At 47.6% G+C, this 17,262-nt stretch overlaps 1 protein-coding gene across 1 annotated transcript; it reads left to right on the top strand.

Moving 5' to 3' along the window:
* The first annotated feature begins 284 nt into the window (after positions 1-284).
* LOC116968062 (sialic acid-binding Ig-like lectin 6) lies at positions 285-12,808 on the top strand. The gene is made up of 5 exons (XM_033014688.1): positions 285-602; positions 4,964-5,257; positions 10,191-10,287; positions 11,327-11,393; positions 12,687-12,808. Exons 1-5 carry the CDS (start codon positions 314-316, stop codon positions 12,741-12,743), a joined length of 804 nt encoding a protein of 267 aa, XP_032870579.1. The 5' UTR covers positions 285-313; the 3' UTR covers positions 12,744-12,808.
* Positions 12,809-17,262: the final 4,454 nt, after the last annotated feature.

The following is a 17,262-nucleotide window of genomic DNA, read 5'->3' as shown; positions in this document are numbered from 1 at the left end:
GCTGGCTTTACCTGGCACTAAACGTTATTCCCTTATCACGTATCCATACACTGCAAATGGCTCGATTGCAATCATGTATAGTCTTTCTGCTGAGGCAAATAGTAGTTCAGGACCGCTCCCTGGTTGTGGTAGGATGATTCAGTTGCCTGATAACAGCTGGGCAGAAACTGTCCCTGAATCTGGAGGTGTGCGTTTTCACACTTCTATACCTTGTAAAAACATCCTTGCTCGTGTGGGACTGGGATTTCGATGTGAACCGATGTATCCAGTGATATTTAACTAACAGGATTTGTTTCTCTGTGTGTTAGATTTCATGGATAAACCCATGATATTCGCTGCTGAATTGGTGGCAGGAAAGCCTGTGAACATGACCTGCTCCTTCAGCACCACGTGTGATGGAACGGCCCCCACCTTAACCTGGGTCACCCCCGCTGATGAACCACCGTCAGCCTCACCCAGCGTAACTCAGCAGGGTGACACTCTGACATATACTTCTGTTCTGTCCCTGACCCCAGCGCTCAAACATCACGGGCAAAACCTCACCTGCAGAGTCACATACCCAACTGTGTCATCGGAGCAGACCCTCACACTGACTGTGGAATGTAAGTACGGAGATCATTTATTGTGCAGGAACATCAATAATCTATTAGCAGTGCTGGTACATAAGGTCATAGACGATAGGTGCAGAATTAAGCCATTCGGCCCATCAAGTCTACTCTGCCATTCAATCATGGCTGATCAATCTCTCTCTCCTAACCCCTTTCTTCTGCCTTCTCCCCATATCCTCTGACACCCGTACTAATCAAATCAATACCAAAAGCTGGAGAAACTCAGCAGGACAGGCTGCATCTCTGGAGAGAAGGAATGGGTGACGTTTCGGGTCGAGACCCTTCTTCAGACTGAAAGTCACGGGAAAGGGAAACGAGAGATATAGACGATGATGTGGAGAGATGTCGGACCAACCTGATCTCCTGGTTGCTAAACACATTAATTCTCCTTCCCATTCCCACACTGAACTTTCTGTCCTCGGACACCACCATTGTCAGAGTGAGGTTAAATGCAAATTGGAGGATCAGCATCACATATTTAGCTTGGGCAGTTTACAGCCCAGTGGTATGTATATTGATTTCTCTAACTTCAGGTAGCCCCGGCATTCCCTCTCTCTCCATCCCTCCCCCACCCAAGTCTCATCAGCTTCTCGTTCTCACCCAACAAACAGCTAACATCGGCCTGTTTCCTTTATCATGATTAACTTTTTGCATATCTTTCATTCTTTGTTCTATATGTCTCTACACCATCGTCTATCTCACATTTCCCTAAACATAGAACTAGTGTGTGAATGTGTGATCGATGGTTGGCGCAGACTCCGTGGGCTGAAGGGCCTATTTCCACAGTGTATCTCTACAGTCTGAAGACTAAAGTCTTTTACAAGGATCACCGAAAGTGCCACAAAACTGGTTGCTGAATGTTACCTGTTTGCAGACGCCCCCCAGAATCTCTCAATCACTTCCCCCTGACAATGTGAACAATTCCTGGGTCCTCCAGAGTATAAAGGAAGGAAACTCTGCAGCGATCCTCTGCTCCCTCCAGAGTTTCACAGCGTCTAACCTGATGTGGAGACATCGGTGTCACGTTGAACACAACTCGTTCCAGCAACGAGCTGTGGATGGACATAGACATATCCATAGAAAATAGGTGCAGGAGGAGGCCATTCGGCCCTTATAGAGCCAGCACCGCCATTCATTGTGATCATGGCTGATCGTCCCCAATCAATAACCCGTGCCTGCCTTCTCCCCATACCCCTTGATTCCACTAGCCCCTAGAGCTCTATCTAACTCTCTCTTAAATCCATCGAGTAACTTGGCCTCCACTGCCCTCTGTGGCAGGGAATTCCACCAATCCACAACTCTCTGGGTGAAAAAGTTTTTTCTCACCTTAGTCTTAAGTGGCTTTCCCTTTATTCTAAGAATATGGCCCCTGGTTCTGGACTCGCCCAACATTGGGAACATTTTTTGTGCATCTACCTTGTACAGTCCTTTTAGAATTTTATATGTTTCTATAAGAAACCCCCTCATCCTTCTAAACTCCAGTCAATACAAGCCTAGTCTTTTCAATTCCCTCAGCTGACAGGGAAGGATGCTGGGGTCTATCAGTGTGTGGCGGAGAATGAACATGGGACAGCAGAGAGCGATGTGACCCTCACTGTAGAATGTGTGTAGACACACACTGTCATGTCTATGTAAAGGCAGATGGTTTATTGGCCCATGAGAGATGCTGGGATTCACTAACACACTCACTCGAACCTATCTCCTTTGGTCGTCGATTCACCTACTCTGGGCAAGAGACTCGGTGCATCTACCCGATCTATTCATCTCATGATTTTAAACACCTCTATAAGATCACTCCTCATCCTCCTGTGCTCCAAGGAAGAGGGTTCCAGCCTGCTGAACCTTTCCCTATAGCTCAGGCCCTCTAGTCCTGGCCACATCCTCATGAATCTTCTCTGCACCCTTTCCTGTTTGACAACATCTTTCCTATATTTCCTCTCTCCTCCTCTAAGATGAGGAAGATTAGATAAAATTATTTGAAGCATTGTGTGCAGTTCTGGTCACCCCATTACAGGAAGGATGTGGTCAGGGTGCAGAACGCTGCCTAGTTTAGAGAGTATTACCAATAAGGAGTTTTAAGGGGGGCACACAGTGGTTCAACGGTAGAGTAGCTGCCTCACAGCACCAGAGAGCCAGGTTCAATCCTCACTACGGGTGCTTGTCGGTACGGAGTTTGCAAGTTCATCCCATAACCTACGTGGGTTTTCTTCGGGTTCTCCGGTTTCTTCCCACACTCCAAAGATATACAGGTGTGCAGGTTAATTGGCTTGGTATATTTGTAAATTGTCCCTAGTGTGTGCAGGATAGTATATGTGTGGGGATCGCTGGCCGGCGTGGACACGGTGGGTCGAAGGGCCTGTTTCCGTGCTGTATCTCTAAACTAAACTAAAGAAGAGGTTGGATAGACTTTCTCTGGAGTTCATGTTCACAAGTGATGGGAGCACAATAAGGCCATTCGGCCCATCAAGTCTACTCTGCCATTCGATCATGGCTGATCTATTTCTCCCTCCCCTGCCCCATTCCCCTGCCTTCTCCCCATAGCCTCTGACACCCGTACTAATCAAGAATCTATCTATCTCTGCCTTAAATATATCCACTGACTTGGCCTCCACTGCCGTCTGTGGCAAAGAATTCCACAGATTCACCACCCAGTTGAAAGGCTGAGGGGAGACCTGATAGAAATATATAAAACTATGTTGCATTGAGAAGGTAGACAGTCAGAATCTTTTTTCACATGGTGCAAATGTCAAGGTTGAGAGGGCAGAGCTTTAAGGTGAGAGGGGAAAATTGTAAAGGAGATGTGCGGGGCAACTTTTACAATACGATACGACACGATGGAACTTTATTTATCCCAGGAGAATACTAAATACACAAAATACACAAACACAAAATACTTGAAATATGAAACTAAAGTGACGAGTGGAAAGGCTTGGGGGCTGTGCAAAGATTACGTGGGAGGGGGGTGGTGGGGAGGCGAGTCAGTCTCAGTCTACACTACGACAGAAGGGGGAGGAGTTGTACAGTTTGATAGCCACAGGGAAGAAGGATCTCCTGTGGCGTTCTGTGCTGCATCTTGGTGGAACCAGTCTGTTGCTGAAGGTGCTCCTCAGGTTGACCAATGTGTCACAGAGGGGGTGAGCTGTATTGTCCAGGATGCTCCACAGTTTGAGGAGCATCCTCCCCTCCAAGACCAACCTGTAAATCAACTCCGCCCCAGGATGGAGCCGGCCTTCCTGATGAGCTTGTTGATCCCATTGGCGTCCGCAGCCTTCGCCCTGTTGCCCCGGCACACGGCAGTGAAGAAGATGGCACTGGCCACCACCGAATAGTAGAACATCTGCAGCTTCTTGCTGCTGATGTTGAAGGAGCGGAGCCTTCTCAGAATCCTCTGCCCATTCTTGTACAGGGCCTCAGAGTTCTTGGATCAGTCCTGTTTAATGAAGATATAACACTAAATGCTGGAGCAGACTAAAATGCTGGAGAAACTCAGTGGGTGAGGTAGCATCTATGGAGCGAATGAAATGGGCAACGTGTCGGGTCGAGGCCCTTCAGACTGATGTGAGCGTGGAGGGGGGGAGGGGGCGGGAAGAAGAAAGGAAGGGGCAGAGACAGTGGGCTGAGGGAGAGCTGAGAAGGAGAGGAGAAACCCGGGACTACCTGAAATTAGAGAAGTCAATGTTCATACCGCTGGGGTGTAAACTGCCCAAGCGAAATATGAGGTGCTGCTCCTCCAATTTACGGTGGGCCTCACTCTGGCCATGGAGGAAGCCCAGGACAGAAAGGTCGGATTCGGAATGTGAGGAAGAGTTGAAGTGCTGAGCCACTGGGAGATCAGGTTGGTTATTGCAATGCCGGAGTAACTCAGCGGGACAGGCAGCATCTCTGGAGGGAAGGAATAGGTGACGTTTTGGGGCAAGACCCTTCTTCAGACTGGTGGTTTTTGTATAAGGTATTTGTACTCCCTGGTAAACTGTTTAACCATGGAGAGCATCTGCAACACGCTGCCAAGGGCAGTGATGGAGGCAGATAGGACAGTTCCTTCTCCAGAGATGCTGCCTGTCCACTGAGTTTACTACAGCATTTTGCGTTTGATCTGGAAACATAGACAAATAGGTGCAGGAGTAGGCCATTCGGCCCTTCAAGCCAGCACCACCATTGAATATGATCTTGGCTGATCTACTAAAATCAGTACCCCCGAGTCCTGCTTTTTCCCCATATCCCTTGATTCCTTTAGCCCTAAGTGTTAAATCTAACTCTCTCTTGAAAAAGATCCAGTGAATTGGACTCCACTGCCTTCTGTGGCACAGAATCGCACAGATTCACAACTCTCTCGTGTCTTGTTCCTCCCTCTCCAGATGCGCCAGAGATTTCCCGGGATTCGGGATGCACTCACACACCTGAGAATGTCACCTGTGTGTGTGCGGCCAGGTGCAACCCACCCGGAGAGCTCACCTGGCGCCTCCCCCTCGCCAACCTCAGCGGAAATCAAACCCACGGACGTCTCCACATCTGGCAGGTGGCAAGCGGGCATCTGGTGAATGGCTCCCTCACTCTGAGAGGGGGTGCGGGAGGGGAGTACGTGACGGCCATGTGCTCAGTCCGAAACCGGCACGGTGAAGCCATGCTCACGCTGTATCTGTCGACGGAAGGTGAGGACATTTATGGGCGAGGGAAGTCAGAGAGCCAGAGGGTCATACTGTAATGGCCATTTCTAACTTTTACAATGTCCAACTTTCCATTGCCATTACTACACAGGTAAGTAGGAGTGATCTTACACAGACTAAAAAAGAACAGATATTCCAGTCATTCTTTATTGAAGTAGTTGTACAAACAAAGATATGAACATACCAGGTTCCCTTTATTCTCATACAAGTTGTAATTTCCTGTCTATGTGAACTGTGTACCCTCCCGATGATTAACAGCGGGTGCCAGAAGTGGCGTAACCTTCATGGTGACTGACAGGCGAGAAGACCGATCTGCTGATCTCACGATTTTTTAAACCTTCATAACTTGTAATCAGAACAAAATTTGGTGCGCTTGGAGCAGAGGACGGTGAGTAAGGTGGCGATATATCCGAGCGATATTGGGTACCGTTTTTGCGCAAATTTAAAAACAACGCAAACGGGAAGAGGACAAGATGAGAGTTTTAGTAATAGTGTTGATAGATTTGATAAGGTCCCACATTGGAGATTAGTGGGCAAAATTAGAGCACATGGTAATGGGGGTAGGGTACTGACATGGATATAAAAATGGTTGGCAGACAGGAAACAAAGAGTAGGGATTAACGGGTCCCTTTCAGAATGGCAGGCAGTGACTAGTGGGGTACCGCACGGCTCGGTGCTGGGAACGCAGCTATTTTCAATATACATCAATGATTTAGATGAAGGGATTCAAAGCACCATCAGCAAATATGCAGATGACACAAAGCTGGGTGGCAGTGTGAACTGTGAGGAGGATGCTATGAGGATGCTGAGTGACCTCAGCAGGTTGGGTGAGTGGGCGGGTGCATGGCAGATGCAACTTAATGTGGATAAATATGAGGTTATCCTCTTTGGTGGCAAAAACAGGAAGGCAGATTATTATCTGAATGGTGTCAAGTTGGGAAAAGGGGAAGTACAAAGAGATCTTGTTCATCAGTCACTGAAAGTAAGCATGCAGGTACAACAAGCAGCGAAGAACGGCAATGGCATGCTGGCCTTCATTAGAGGAGTTGAATATAGGAGCAAAGATGTCCTTCTGCAGATGTACAGGGCCCTGGTGAGACCACACCTGGAGTATTGTGTGCAGTTTTGGTCTTCAAATTTGAGGAAAGATATTCTTGCTATTGAGGGAGTGCAGCGTAGGTTCATGAAGTTAATTCCCGGGATGGCGGGGCTGTCATATGTTGATAGAATGAAGCGGCTGGGCTTGTATACACTGGAATTTATAAGGATGAGAAGGGATCTTATTGAAGCATATAAGATTATGAAGGGATTGAACACGCTAGAGACAGGAAACATGTTCCTGTTGCGGGAGTCCAGAACAAGGGGCCACAGTTTAAGAATAAGAGGTAGGCCATTTAAAATGGAGATGAGGAAAAACTTTTTTACCCAGAGAATTGTGAATCTGTGGAGGCTTTCAAGAGAGAGTTAGATAGAGCTCTTAGAGATAGCGGAGTCAAGGGATATGGTGAGAAGGCTGGAACGGGGTACTGCATGTGGATGATCAGCCATGATCACATTGAATGGCGGTGCTGGCTCGAAGGGCCGGATGGCCTACTCCTGTACCTATTGTTTATTGTCATGAATCTTCTCTGCACTCTTTCCAGCTTCCTTCCTAGAGCAGTGTGACTAAAACTGGACGCAATACCTGAAATACCGTCTCACCAATGTCTTGCACAACAACTAGAATCTAACATCTGCGGCAGGCAAGATATCATTGTCATAGAGTGACAACGCATGAAAACAGGCCCATATCCGTCTAAACATCCGCTCACAGAGTTATAGTGATACATTGTAGAAACAGGCCCTTCGGCCCAACTTGTCCACACCAGCCAACATGCCCCAGCTACACTAGTCCCACCTGCCTGCGCTTGGTCCATATCCATGCAAACCAGTCCTATCCATGCACCTGTATAACTGTTTCGTAAATGTTGGGATAGTCACCGCCTCAACGACCTCTAATCCTCTCATGATTTATACACTACTATAAGACTACGTTACAGTTTAGTTTATTGTCATGTGTGCGCCGAGCTACAGTGAAAAGCTTTTGTTGTGTGCTAACCAGTCAGTGTACAGACCATACATGATTACAATCTAGCTGTTTACAGTGTTTAGATACACGATAAGGGAATAATGTTTAGTGCAAGGTAAAGGCAGTAAAGTCCGATCAAGGATAGACCGAGGGTCACCAATGAGGTAGATAGTAGTTCAGCACTGCTCTCTGGTTGTGGTGGGATGGTTCAACGTGTATCTGTGGTTCGTTTAGTTCAGTTTAGCTTATTGTCCCGTGTACCGAGGTACAGTGAAAAGCTTTAGTTGCGTGCTAACCGCAAAAAATTGCAGAAAGTTGTGGGCACAGCCCAGACCATCGCACAAACCAACCTCTCTACCATCGACTCCATCTACACCTCACGCTGCCTCGACAAAGCCAGCAGCCTAATCCAGTCTCACCCCGGCCACTCCCTCTTCTCATGGGCGGAAATCACTTTTAAAACATGGGGGGGGACACAATTTCCTGGCGGCCCAAAGACAACACAATGTCTACGAGAAGCTGCACCTAGTCGACGATTAATATGTTTTAATCTACAATTTGAGAGGGAGAAGGGAAAATCAGAAATGTCAGTATTACAGTTGAACAAAGGGTACTATGGAGCCATGAGGGAGGAGCTGGCCAAAGTTGACTGGAAAAATTCCCTGTCAGGGATGACATTGGAACAACAATGGCAGGTATTTCTGGGAATAATACAGAGTGTGCAGGATCAGTTCATTCCAAAGAGGGAGAAAGATTCCAAGGGGAGTAAGGGGCGACCGTGGCTGACAAGGGAAGTCAAGGACAGTATAAAATTAAAGAGAAGAAGTATAACATTGCAAAGATGAGTGGGAAGCCAGGGGATTGGGTAACTTTTAAAGAGCAACAGAAGATAACTAAAATGGTAATGCGGGCAGAAAAGATGAGGTAGGAAGGTAAGCTAGCTAAGAATATAAAGGAGGATAGTAAAAGCTTCTTTAGGTATGTGAAGAGGAAAAAATTAGTTCAGACCGAAGTTGGAATCTTGAAGACTGAAACAGGTGAATTTATTATGGGGAACAAGGAAATGGCAGACGAGTTGAACCGGTACTTTGACAATAGACAATAGGAGCAGAGTAGGCCATTTGGCCCTTCGAGCCAGCACCGCCATTCAATTTGATCATGGCTGATCATCCACATTCGGACACCCGTTCCTGCCTTCTCACCATATGCCTTGACTCCACTATCTTTTAAGAGCTCTATCTAGCTCTCTTGAAAGTATCCGATCCGTCTTCAGTATTGTGTGCAGTTTTGATCTCCATATTTGAGGAAGAACATTCTTGCTATTGAGGGAGTGCAGCGTAGTTTCACAAGGTTAATTCCCGGGATGGCGGGACTGTCATATCTTGATAGAATGGAGCGCCTGGGCTTGTATACTCTGGCATTTAGAAGGATGAGAGGGTATCTTATTGAAACATGTAAGATTGTGAAGGGATTGGACACTAGGGGCAGGAAACATGTTCCCGATGTTGGGGGAGTCCAGAACCAGGGGCCACAGTTTAAGAATAAGGGGTAGGCCATTTAAAACGGAAATGAGGAGAAACGTTTTTACCCAGAGAATTGTGAATCTGTGGAATTCTCTGCCTCAGAAAGCAGTGGAGGCCAATTCTCTGGATGCTTTCAAGAGAGAGTTAGATAGCGCTCTTAAAGATAGCGGAGTCAAGGGATATGGTGAGAAGACAGGAACGGGGTACTGAATGTGGATGATCAGCCATGATCACATCGAATGGTGGTCCTGGCTCGAAGGGCCGAATGGCCTACTCCTGCATCTATTGTCTATTGTCATGAATCTTCTCTGCACTCTTTCCAGCTTCCGTCCTAGAGCAGTGTGACTAAAACTGGACGCAATACCTCAAATGCGGTCTCACCAACGTCTTGCACAACAACTAGAAACTAACATCTGCGGCAGGCAAGATATCATTGAGTCATAGTGACATCGCATGAAAACAAGCCCATATCCGTCTAAACATCCTCTCATAGAGTTATAGTGATACATTGTGGAAACAGGCCCTTTGGCCCAACTTGCCCACACCAGCCAACCTGCCCCAGCTACACTAGTCCCACCTGCCTGTGCTTGGTCCATATCCCTGCAAACCAGTCCTATCCATGCACCTGTATAACTGTTTTGTAAATGTTGGGATAGTCTTTGCCTCAACGGCCTCTGGCAGCACATTCCATACACCCACCACCCATTGTGTGAAAAAGTTACCCCTTAGATTCCTATTAAATCTTTTCCCCCTCACCTTGAACCTATGTCCTCTGGAGTTCGATTCCCCTACTCTGGGCAAGAGACTCTGTGCATTACCCGATCTAATCCACTCATGATTTTATACACTACTATAAGACTACGTTACAGTTTAGTTTATTGTCATGTGTGCGCCGAGCTACAGTGAAAAGCTTTTGTTGTGTGCTAACCAGTCAGTGTACAGACCATACATGATTACAATCAAGCTGTTTACAGTGTTTAGATACATGATAAGGGAACTGGTGTGAAAACGCACATCTCCAGATTCAGGGACTGTTTCTTCCCAGCTGTTTTCAGGCCATTCTACCACAATTAGGGAGCAGTCCTGAACTAATATCTACCTCATTGGTGACCCTCGGACTATCTTTGATCGGACTTTGCTGGCTTAACCTTGCACTAAACGTTATTCCCTTTATCCAGTATCTGTACACTGTGGACAGCTCGATTGTAATCATGTATTGCCTTTCCGCTGACTGGATAACACGACACAAAAGCTTTTCACTGTACCTCGTTACACGTGACAATAAATTAAACTGTAAAAACTGAAAACACACCTCTTGTTTTTACAGATAAAAGCTTCAGTATTTGGAAGGCAGTTTTGCTTACAACAGGGATAATACTGATGGCTGTGCTAGCTGGATTCATCATCTACAAGTATATACTGCGGTAAGTTTAAATAAATCCACATTTTTACTTCCAAATCCATCTCTTTGTCATCTGCTTATGACTGCTTCTGCCAGGCTAACTCCTGTTCACAGACACAAAGTGCTGGAGTAACTCGGCAAGTCAGGCAGCATCTCTGGAGAACATGGATAGGTACAAAGTGCTGGAGGAACTTAGCGGGTCAGGCAGCATCTCTGGAGAACGTGGATAGGTACAAAGTGCTGGAGTAACTCAGCGGGTCAGGCAGAATCTCTGGAGAACATGGATAGGTACAAAGTGCTGGAGTAACTCAGCGGGTCAGGCAGCATCTCTGGGGATTCAGGAATAGGTGACATTTCGGGTCGGGACCTTCTTCAGACTGAAAGGTTGAGAAAGTCAGAACAAATCAGAGCCAGCGACAGATGACCTTTGGACTGTTGTGAGCCATTTTGGGCCCCATATCTGAGGGAGGATGTGCTGGCTCTGGAGAGGGTCCAAAGGAGGTTTACGAGAATTATTAACATATGATGAGTGTTTGACACTCACTGGGCCTGTACTAGCTGGAGTTTAGAAGGATGAGGGGTGAACCTCATTGAAATTTAATGAATAGTGAATGGCCTGGATATAGTGGATGTGTAGAGGATATTTCCACTGGTGGGAGAGTGAGTTTAGGGCCAGAGGCCACAGCCTTAGAATTAAAGGACTACTTTCAGGAAGAGGAGGAGGAGTTTCTTCAGTCCTAGCGTGGTGAATCTGTGGAATTCTTTGCCACAGAAGGCTGTGGAGGCCAAGCCAATCGAAATGTTTAAGGCAAAGATAGATAGGTTATTGATCAGTACGGGTGTCAGGGTTATGGGGGAAAAGGTAGGAGAATGGGATGAGGAGGAAGAGTTAGATCAGCCATGATTGAATGGCGGAGTAGACTTGATGGGCCGAATGACTTAATTCTGCTCCTATCATTAATGACCTCATGACTTCATGACCAACGTCTAATACAACTGCAACTTTGTACTTGGACTTTGCTGATGTGGTGTAAACTTGGTGTGATCTTCTGTTGCTGCAGGAGGGAAGATGCTTCAGGAAACCAAGACACCAATGTGATCTACTGCCCACACTCTGCCACCAATCAGGTAGTGGAACTTTGCATTTAATCTCAACTACAGATGATACAAACGTGGGCATAAAAAGCTGGAGTAACTCAGTGGAACAGGCCGAATCTCTGGAGAGAAGGAACAGGTGATGTTTCGGTCGAGACTCGAGGGGCCTGAGCTACAGGGAGAGGTTGAGGAGGCTGGGACTCTATTCCTTGGAGCGCAGGGGGATGAGGGGTGATCTTATAGAGGTGTATAAAATCATGAGAGGAATAGATCGGGTAGATGCACAGAGTCTCTTGCCCAGAGTAGGGGAATCGAGGACCAGAGGACATAGGTTTCAAGGTGAAGTGGAAAAAATCTGAGGGGTAACTTTTTCACACAAAGGGTGGTGCGTGTATGGAACGAGCTGCTGGAGGAGGTAGTTGAAGGTGGGGCTATCCCAAATTTTAAGAAACAGTTAGAAAGGTACATGGACAGGACAGGTTTGGAGGGATATGGACTAAGCCCAGGCAGGTGGGACTAGTGTAGCTGGGACATGTTGGCCGGTGTGGGCAAGTTGGGCAGAAGGGCCTGTTTCCACAATGTATGACTATATAGATGATGATGTGGAGAGAGATAAAGAACAATGAATGAAAGATAGATGTAAACAAAGTAACAATGATAAAGGAAACAGGCCACTGTTAGCGGTTTGTTGGGTGAAAACGAGAAGCTGGTGCGACTTGGGTGGGGGAGGGATGGAGAGAGAGGGAACACAGGGCTACCTCAAGTGAGGGAAATCAATGTTCATGTCACTGGGCTGTAATCTGCCCAAGCGGAATATGTGATGCTGGTCCTCCAATTTGTGTTTAGCCTCACTCTGTCAATGTTGGACAGAAAGGTCAGTGTGGGAAGGGGAATTAAAGTATTTAGCAACTGGGGGTATGAATATTGATTTATCTAACCTCATGATTGTTTGTGAGAGAGGGGTGTGAGTGTGAGAGAAAGTTTGAGAGAGAGGGAGACAGTGCGAGGTGGGGAGATAGAGAGTGTGTGAAACTGCGAGTTAGAGGGACAGAGTGCGTGAGCGTGAGAGAGTGAGAGAAAGAGGAGAGGGAGAAAAGGGGAGAGAGAAAGTGAAACTGCTGGTGAGAGAAAGAGCAGAGGGAGAGAGAGAAAGTGAAAGAGCGGGAGAGAGAGAGAGTGTGTGAGAGGAGAACATAAACAACATGGCTGAACCTGGGTCTGTGGGAGTACTGGAGTTGTGAACCTTCTCGCTGATGGTATTAAATGACGGGCTACACTGCTCTGTACTAAACCCACAACTGCCCGTCTGCTTCCCTTTCCTTCCAGAGCGCGGGGAGTGGAGAGAACGGGCCGGCCCCAGTGGAGCAGAAAGGAGGAGGGTAATCGGGAGAGGGGGAAGAGCAAGCGGCCGTGTACGCCAACCTGCGGGAGGTGCTGAGCAGCGGAGACACCGGACACAGTGACGAGGGGTGGAATACGCAGAGCTCTGGTTCCAGTCCAAGCAGGGGAAGGGGTAGGTTGGAGGATGGATGGAGGGGCCGTGTGGAGGGGGGGGGGGAGGGGGAGAGGCGATGGGGAGAGAGCGCTACACCAGCCTTAACTACCTTGGGTTTCATAGATTAATTAACCCTCTGTAGATGAAATAGTGGGATAACATAGAACTAGTGTGTGAACACATGATCGATGGTCGGTACGGACTCGGTGGGCTGAAGGGCCTGTTTATCCACTGTATCTCTTTAAAAAAGCCTTTGTCTCTTTAGAACAGACTGTTCCGCGGGTAAATATTAACATTGACAATAATTGCTTCTATCAAATAGTCTGTTAAACAATGTCTTTACCTGCAGTTACAAAATCCACTAGTAGCTATTAAATGAAGCCCTTTATATTTTGAGAATCCTGTGGGATTGTTGCTAATGCTATTCTGAAGCTCTTGCTCTTGTAGCACCATGTTCTATAACAAGTTTCATAGCAAGCAGCTCTCTGTGTGGCATTGGTGAGTAATAATAATAATGAAATGCAGACGCAGGAAATCTGACAAAGGGCGGCACGGTGGAGCAGCGGTAGAGTTGCTGCCTCACAGCGCCAGAGACCCGGGTTCGATCCTGACTACATGGGCTGTCTGTGCGTGACCTACGTGGATTTTCACCGGGACCTTCGGTTTCCTCCCACACCCCACAGATGGGCTGGTTTGTAGGTTAATTGGCTTGCTGTAAAAGTAAATTGTCCCTGCTGAACCACCACACCACCTCCAGGTCCCTCAGACCAGCAGACGTGAGGTTACTGAACATCCCGCGGTCTAGGCATACGCTCAGGGGCGACCGCGCCTTTGCGGTTGCAGCTCCTAGACTGTGGAACAGCATCCCTCTTCCCATCAGAACTGCCCCCTCCATCGACTCTTAAGTCGAGACTTAAAACTCATCTTTACTCTCAAGCATTTCATGACGTCCACTGAGGGAGGGCTATATGTATGTATTTATGTATGTACTTAATCTATGCACCACTGTTGTATAACGTTAGTACCTCCACCAATGTAAAGCACTTTGGTCAACGAGAGTTGTTTTTTAAATGTGCTATAGAAATAAAAAGTGACTTGACTTGACTTGACTTGGTGTGTGTAGTGTGCGGGGATCGGTGGTCAGCGCTGACTCGATGGGCCGAAGGTCCTGTGTCTCTAAACTACACTAAACTAAATCTAATCAGTCATGGTCATCTATTAGTGGAGCAGGTGCAAGATTATTCCTGAAACTATTTTTATATCATTACATGTTTTCTGCAGAGGATTTGGATTTGTTGCATTTGTAAACAAAGAGATTAAAATGCTGAACCATTACAGTCACATGTCTCAGAATTATGTTTCAAACATCTCTTTTATTGATTTTTGGTCTCCTAATTTGAGGAAGGACATTCTTGCTATTGAGCCAGTGCAGCGTAGGTTCACCAGGTAATTCCTGCGATGGTGGGACTTGCATATGATGAAAGAATGGATCGACTGGGCTTGTATTCACTGGAATTTAGAAGGATGAGAGGGTATCTTATAGAAACATATAAAATCCTTAAGGGATTGGACAGGCTAGATGCAGGAAAATGTTCCCGATGTTGGGGGGAGTCCAGAACCAGGGGTCCCAGTTTAATAATATGGGTCGGCCATTTAGGACTGCGATGAGGAAAATTGTTTTCACCCAGAGAGTTGTGAATCTGGGAATTCTCTGCCACAGAAGGCAGTGGAGGCCAATTCACTGGATGTTTTCAAGAGTTAGATATAGCTCTTTGGGTTAACGGAATTAAGGGATATGAGGAAAAAGCAGGAACGGGGTACTGATTTTGGATGGTCAGCCATGATCATATTGAATGGCGGTGCTGGCTCGAAGGGTCAAATGACCTTCTCCTGTACGTATGTTATTTTCCCCCGCTGTGTCTCTAAACTAAACTAAAGCCTTCCTATTACATTCCTGTCTGAATATCTTGTAAAAGTCGCGATTGTGTCCTTTGTAAAGATTCAATTTTTAAAATGTCAAAATATACTTTATTTGAGAAATAAAAATATCCAATAGATGATCCTTACAAGACTCCATCCAACATTCTCGGAGGCTATACATACATTCAATAATGTTTACACAAATTACACAAATTTATCCCCCACCCTTGCCACTCATGTGGCCCACTGGCGTGGAATCCCTTCCCTTATTTTTGAGGGGCGTCTCCGCCCCCCCATATCCAGCAGCGGAAAGGACCCTAGACTGTGGTCCTCCCTCACTGAGCCTTTTTTTAATTTCAAAAAATGTAATCAATTATTTAAAATAATATTTACAATACAATGAAACAAACCAGATCCCACCCCCATAATACAAGACCACCAAATATACTAAATAAACGACTATACAACTATGTTACAATCCTTGTCAAGGATGCATTCCACCCCCCGCCGTGCCCAACGGTGCCGCAAATCCCTCAGGTTGCCCGTGGACAGTGCGTAGCAAAGATCCTATAGCGAGCAAGATAGTCCACTCGACCAAAAAGACGTAGTACGGTCATGGGCATATTCATGGTTAATTTAAGGCCCCATTTCCGTAACCGGCTTCCGTCTCCGCACCACAGATCCCATAGGATAATAGTGCGGAGACGGAAGCCGGTTACGGAAACATCCTCGTAAAAATAAAAGTTATTTGGTAAAAATCTTCTCATTTTCAGAATTTTAATTTATTAACACAAACTGATCCCCCGCAGCGTTGATTACATTGCGAGTCGGGTCGGGTCCGGTTACGGAAATGGATGAAAAAAAGGCTCACGTTCCGTTCCGTTGCGTACTACACGTCAACACATTGCATTTAGCAGGAGTGGTCTATCTTGCTCCGCCATAGGATCTTTGGTGCGTAGTCCCTCTCTAACACCATCCGGGCACGGACGTAACCCCGGAAAAGGGGCAGGCAGCTGGCTCGGGCAGAGCCCTCTTCCGCCTGACCCATTGACTCGAGGATGGCCAGCTTGGCCAGGCCCAGGAGCAACCCAACCAGGACATCTTCAGCCCTACCCTCTCTCCCATGCACAGGGTGTCCAAAGATGAGGATGGCGGGTGAGAAATGCAGCCAGAAGGGAAGTAACAGCCGCTTTAGATATTGGAACAGGGGATGTAGCCTCACACACTCCATATACACGTGGTTCACAGATTCTTCCAGCCCGCAAAAGTGACAGGTGGCTGGTGAGTCTGTGAACCGCGAGAGAAACAGGTTGCAGGGGACTCCGGTGCAATACCCTCCACCCCAGGTCCCCGAAGTAGAGGGGGAGAATCCCTGCGTAGAGGGACCCCCCCCCCCCCCCCACCAAGTCTTGGCGTTGGCTGCAACAAGCTTCAGTGCGTCCCTCAGCACGTACTCCTGCAGTCTGCAGCGGGCCAGTCCCGCTCCACTGGGTGGTCAACAAAGCTCTGGCAGATCAAAGGGCGTCTTTCTCCGAGTTGATGACCTTCCAGCCGCACTCGATGTCAGTCTCTGAATGTGTCCTGGGATCAGTCCGTAAATCACAGAGTCCTCTTTGACAGAGCTCTCTGTGACAGAGCTGTTCAGAATAAATCGTGACAGGGACCCTTGCAAACCTCTCCAGATTGTCTTTGCAAATCCACACTCTGCAAGGAGGTGGGCAACCGTCTCCTCTCCATAGCAGCCGTCCCGAGGGCAGCGTGCGCTGGTAGTGAGGTTCCGACGGTGCAGGAAGGATCTGCTTGGGAGGGCTCCCCTCACTGCCAGCCAAGCCAGGTCTTGGTGCTTGTTGGTGAGTTGTGGCGATGAGGCATTTCGCCAGACAAGCTGGGCAGTCTACTCTGGTAACCACGCCACAGGATCCATGGAGTCATTTTGCTGCAGTGCCTGCAGGATGTTCCGTGCTGACCACTGCCCGATGGACTTGTGGTCAAAGGTGTTGGTCCGGAAGAACCTTTCCACAAACGACAGATGGTGCACAATGTCCAGCTGACTGGCACATAGCGTGGCATTTGCGCCAGGCCCATCCTTCGCAATACCGGGGACAGGTTGAACCTCAGCAGGTAATTACACTTGGTGCCCACGTGCCTTGGCTCTACGCTCCTCTAGATGCAGCCACACACGAAGGTGGCCATCAGGGTGAGGGCAACGTTGGGCACGCTATTTCCCCCTTTGTCTGCCAACTTGTGTATTGTGGCCCATCGCACCTGGTCTATCCTCGATCCCCAGATGAACTTGAAGACGGCCCGGGTGATCCCTGTGGCATAGGAGGGAGGGACAGGCCACATTTGGGCCAAGTACAGCAGCCCCGAGAGCACCTCACACCTGATGACCAAGTTCTTTCCCGTTGCTTCCACAGCTCCAGCTTCTTCCCAACCTTGGCTATCCGCTCCAGCAAAATCTTGTCACATGCCTCAGCCCCCTCAAAC

This window comes from Amblyraja radiata, chromosome 43 (genome assembly GCF_010909765.2).
Source record: "Amblyraja radiata isolate CabotCenter1 chromosome 43, sAmbRad1.1.pri, whole genome shotgun sequence".
Lineage (NCBI taxonomy): Eukaryota > Metazoa > Chordata > Chondrichthyes > Rajiformes > Rajidae > Amblyraja > Amblyraja radiata.
Note: the sequence above shows the minus strand (reverse complement) of the source record. Positions and strands in the feature narration are given on the sequence as shown.

What these genes read in the sequence shown, in the direction of transcription:
- LOC116968062 (XM_033014688.1), top strand. Translation starts at nt 314, where the DNA reads ATGGATAAACCCATGATATTCGCTGCTGAATTGGTGGCAGGAAAGCCT. An exon ending in GCTGTATCTGTCGACGGAAG is followed by an intron (nt 5,258 to 10,190) that starts GTGAGGACATTT and finishes TTGTTTTTACAG; the next exon opens with ATAAAAGCTTCAGTATTTGG. An exon ending in ATCTACAAGTATATACTGCG is followed by an intron (nt 10,288 to 11,326) that starts GTAAGTTTAAAT and finishes CTGTTGCTGCAG; the next exon opens with GAGGGAAGATGCTTCAGGAA.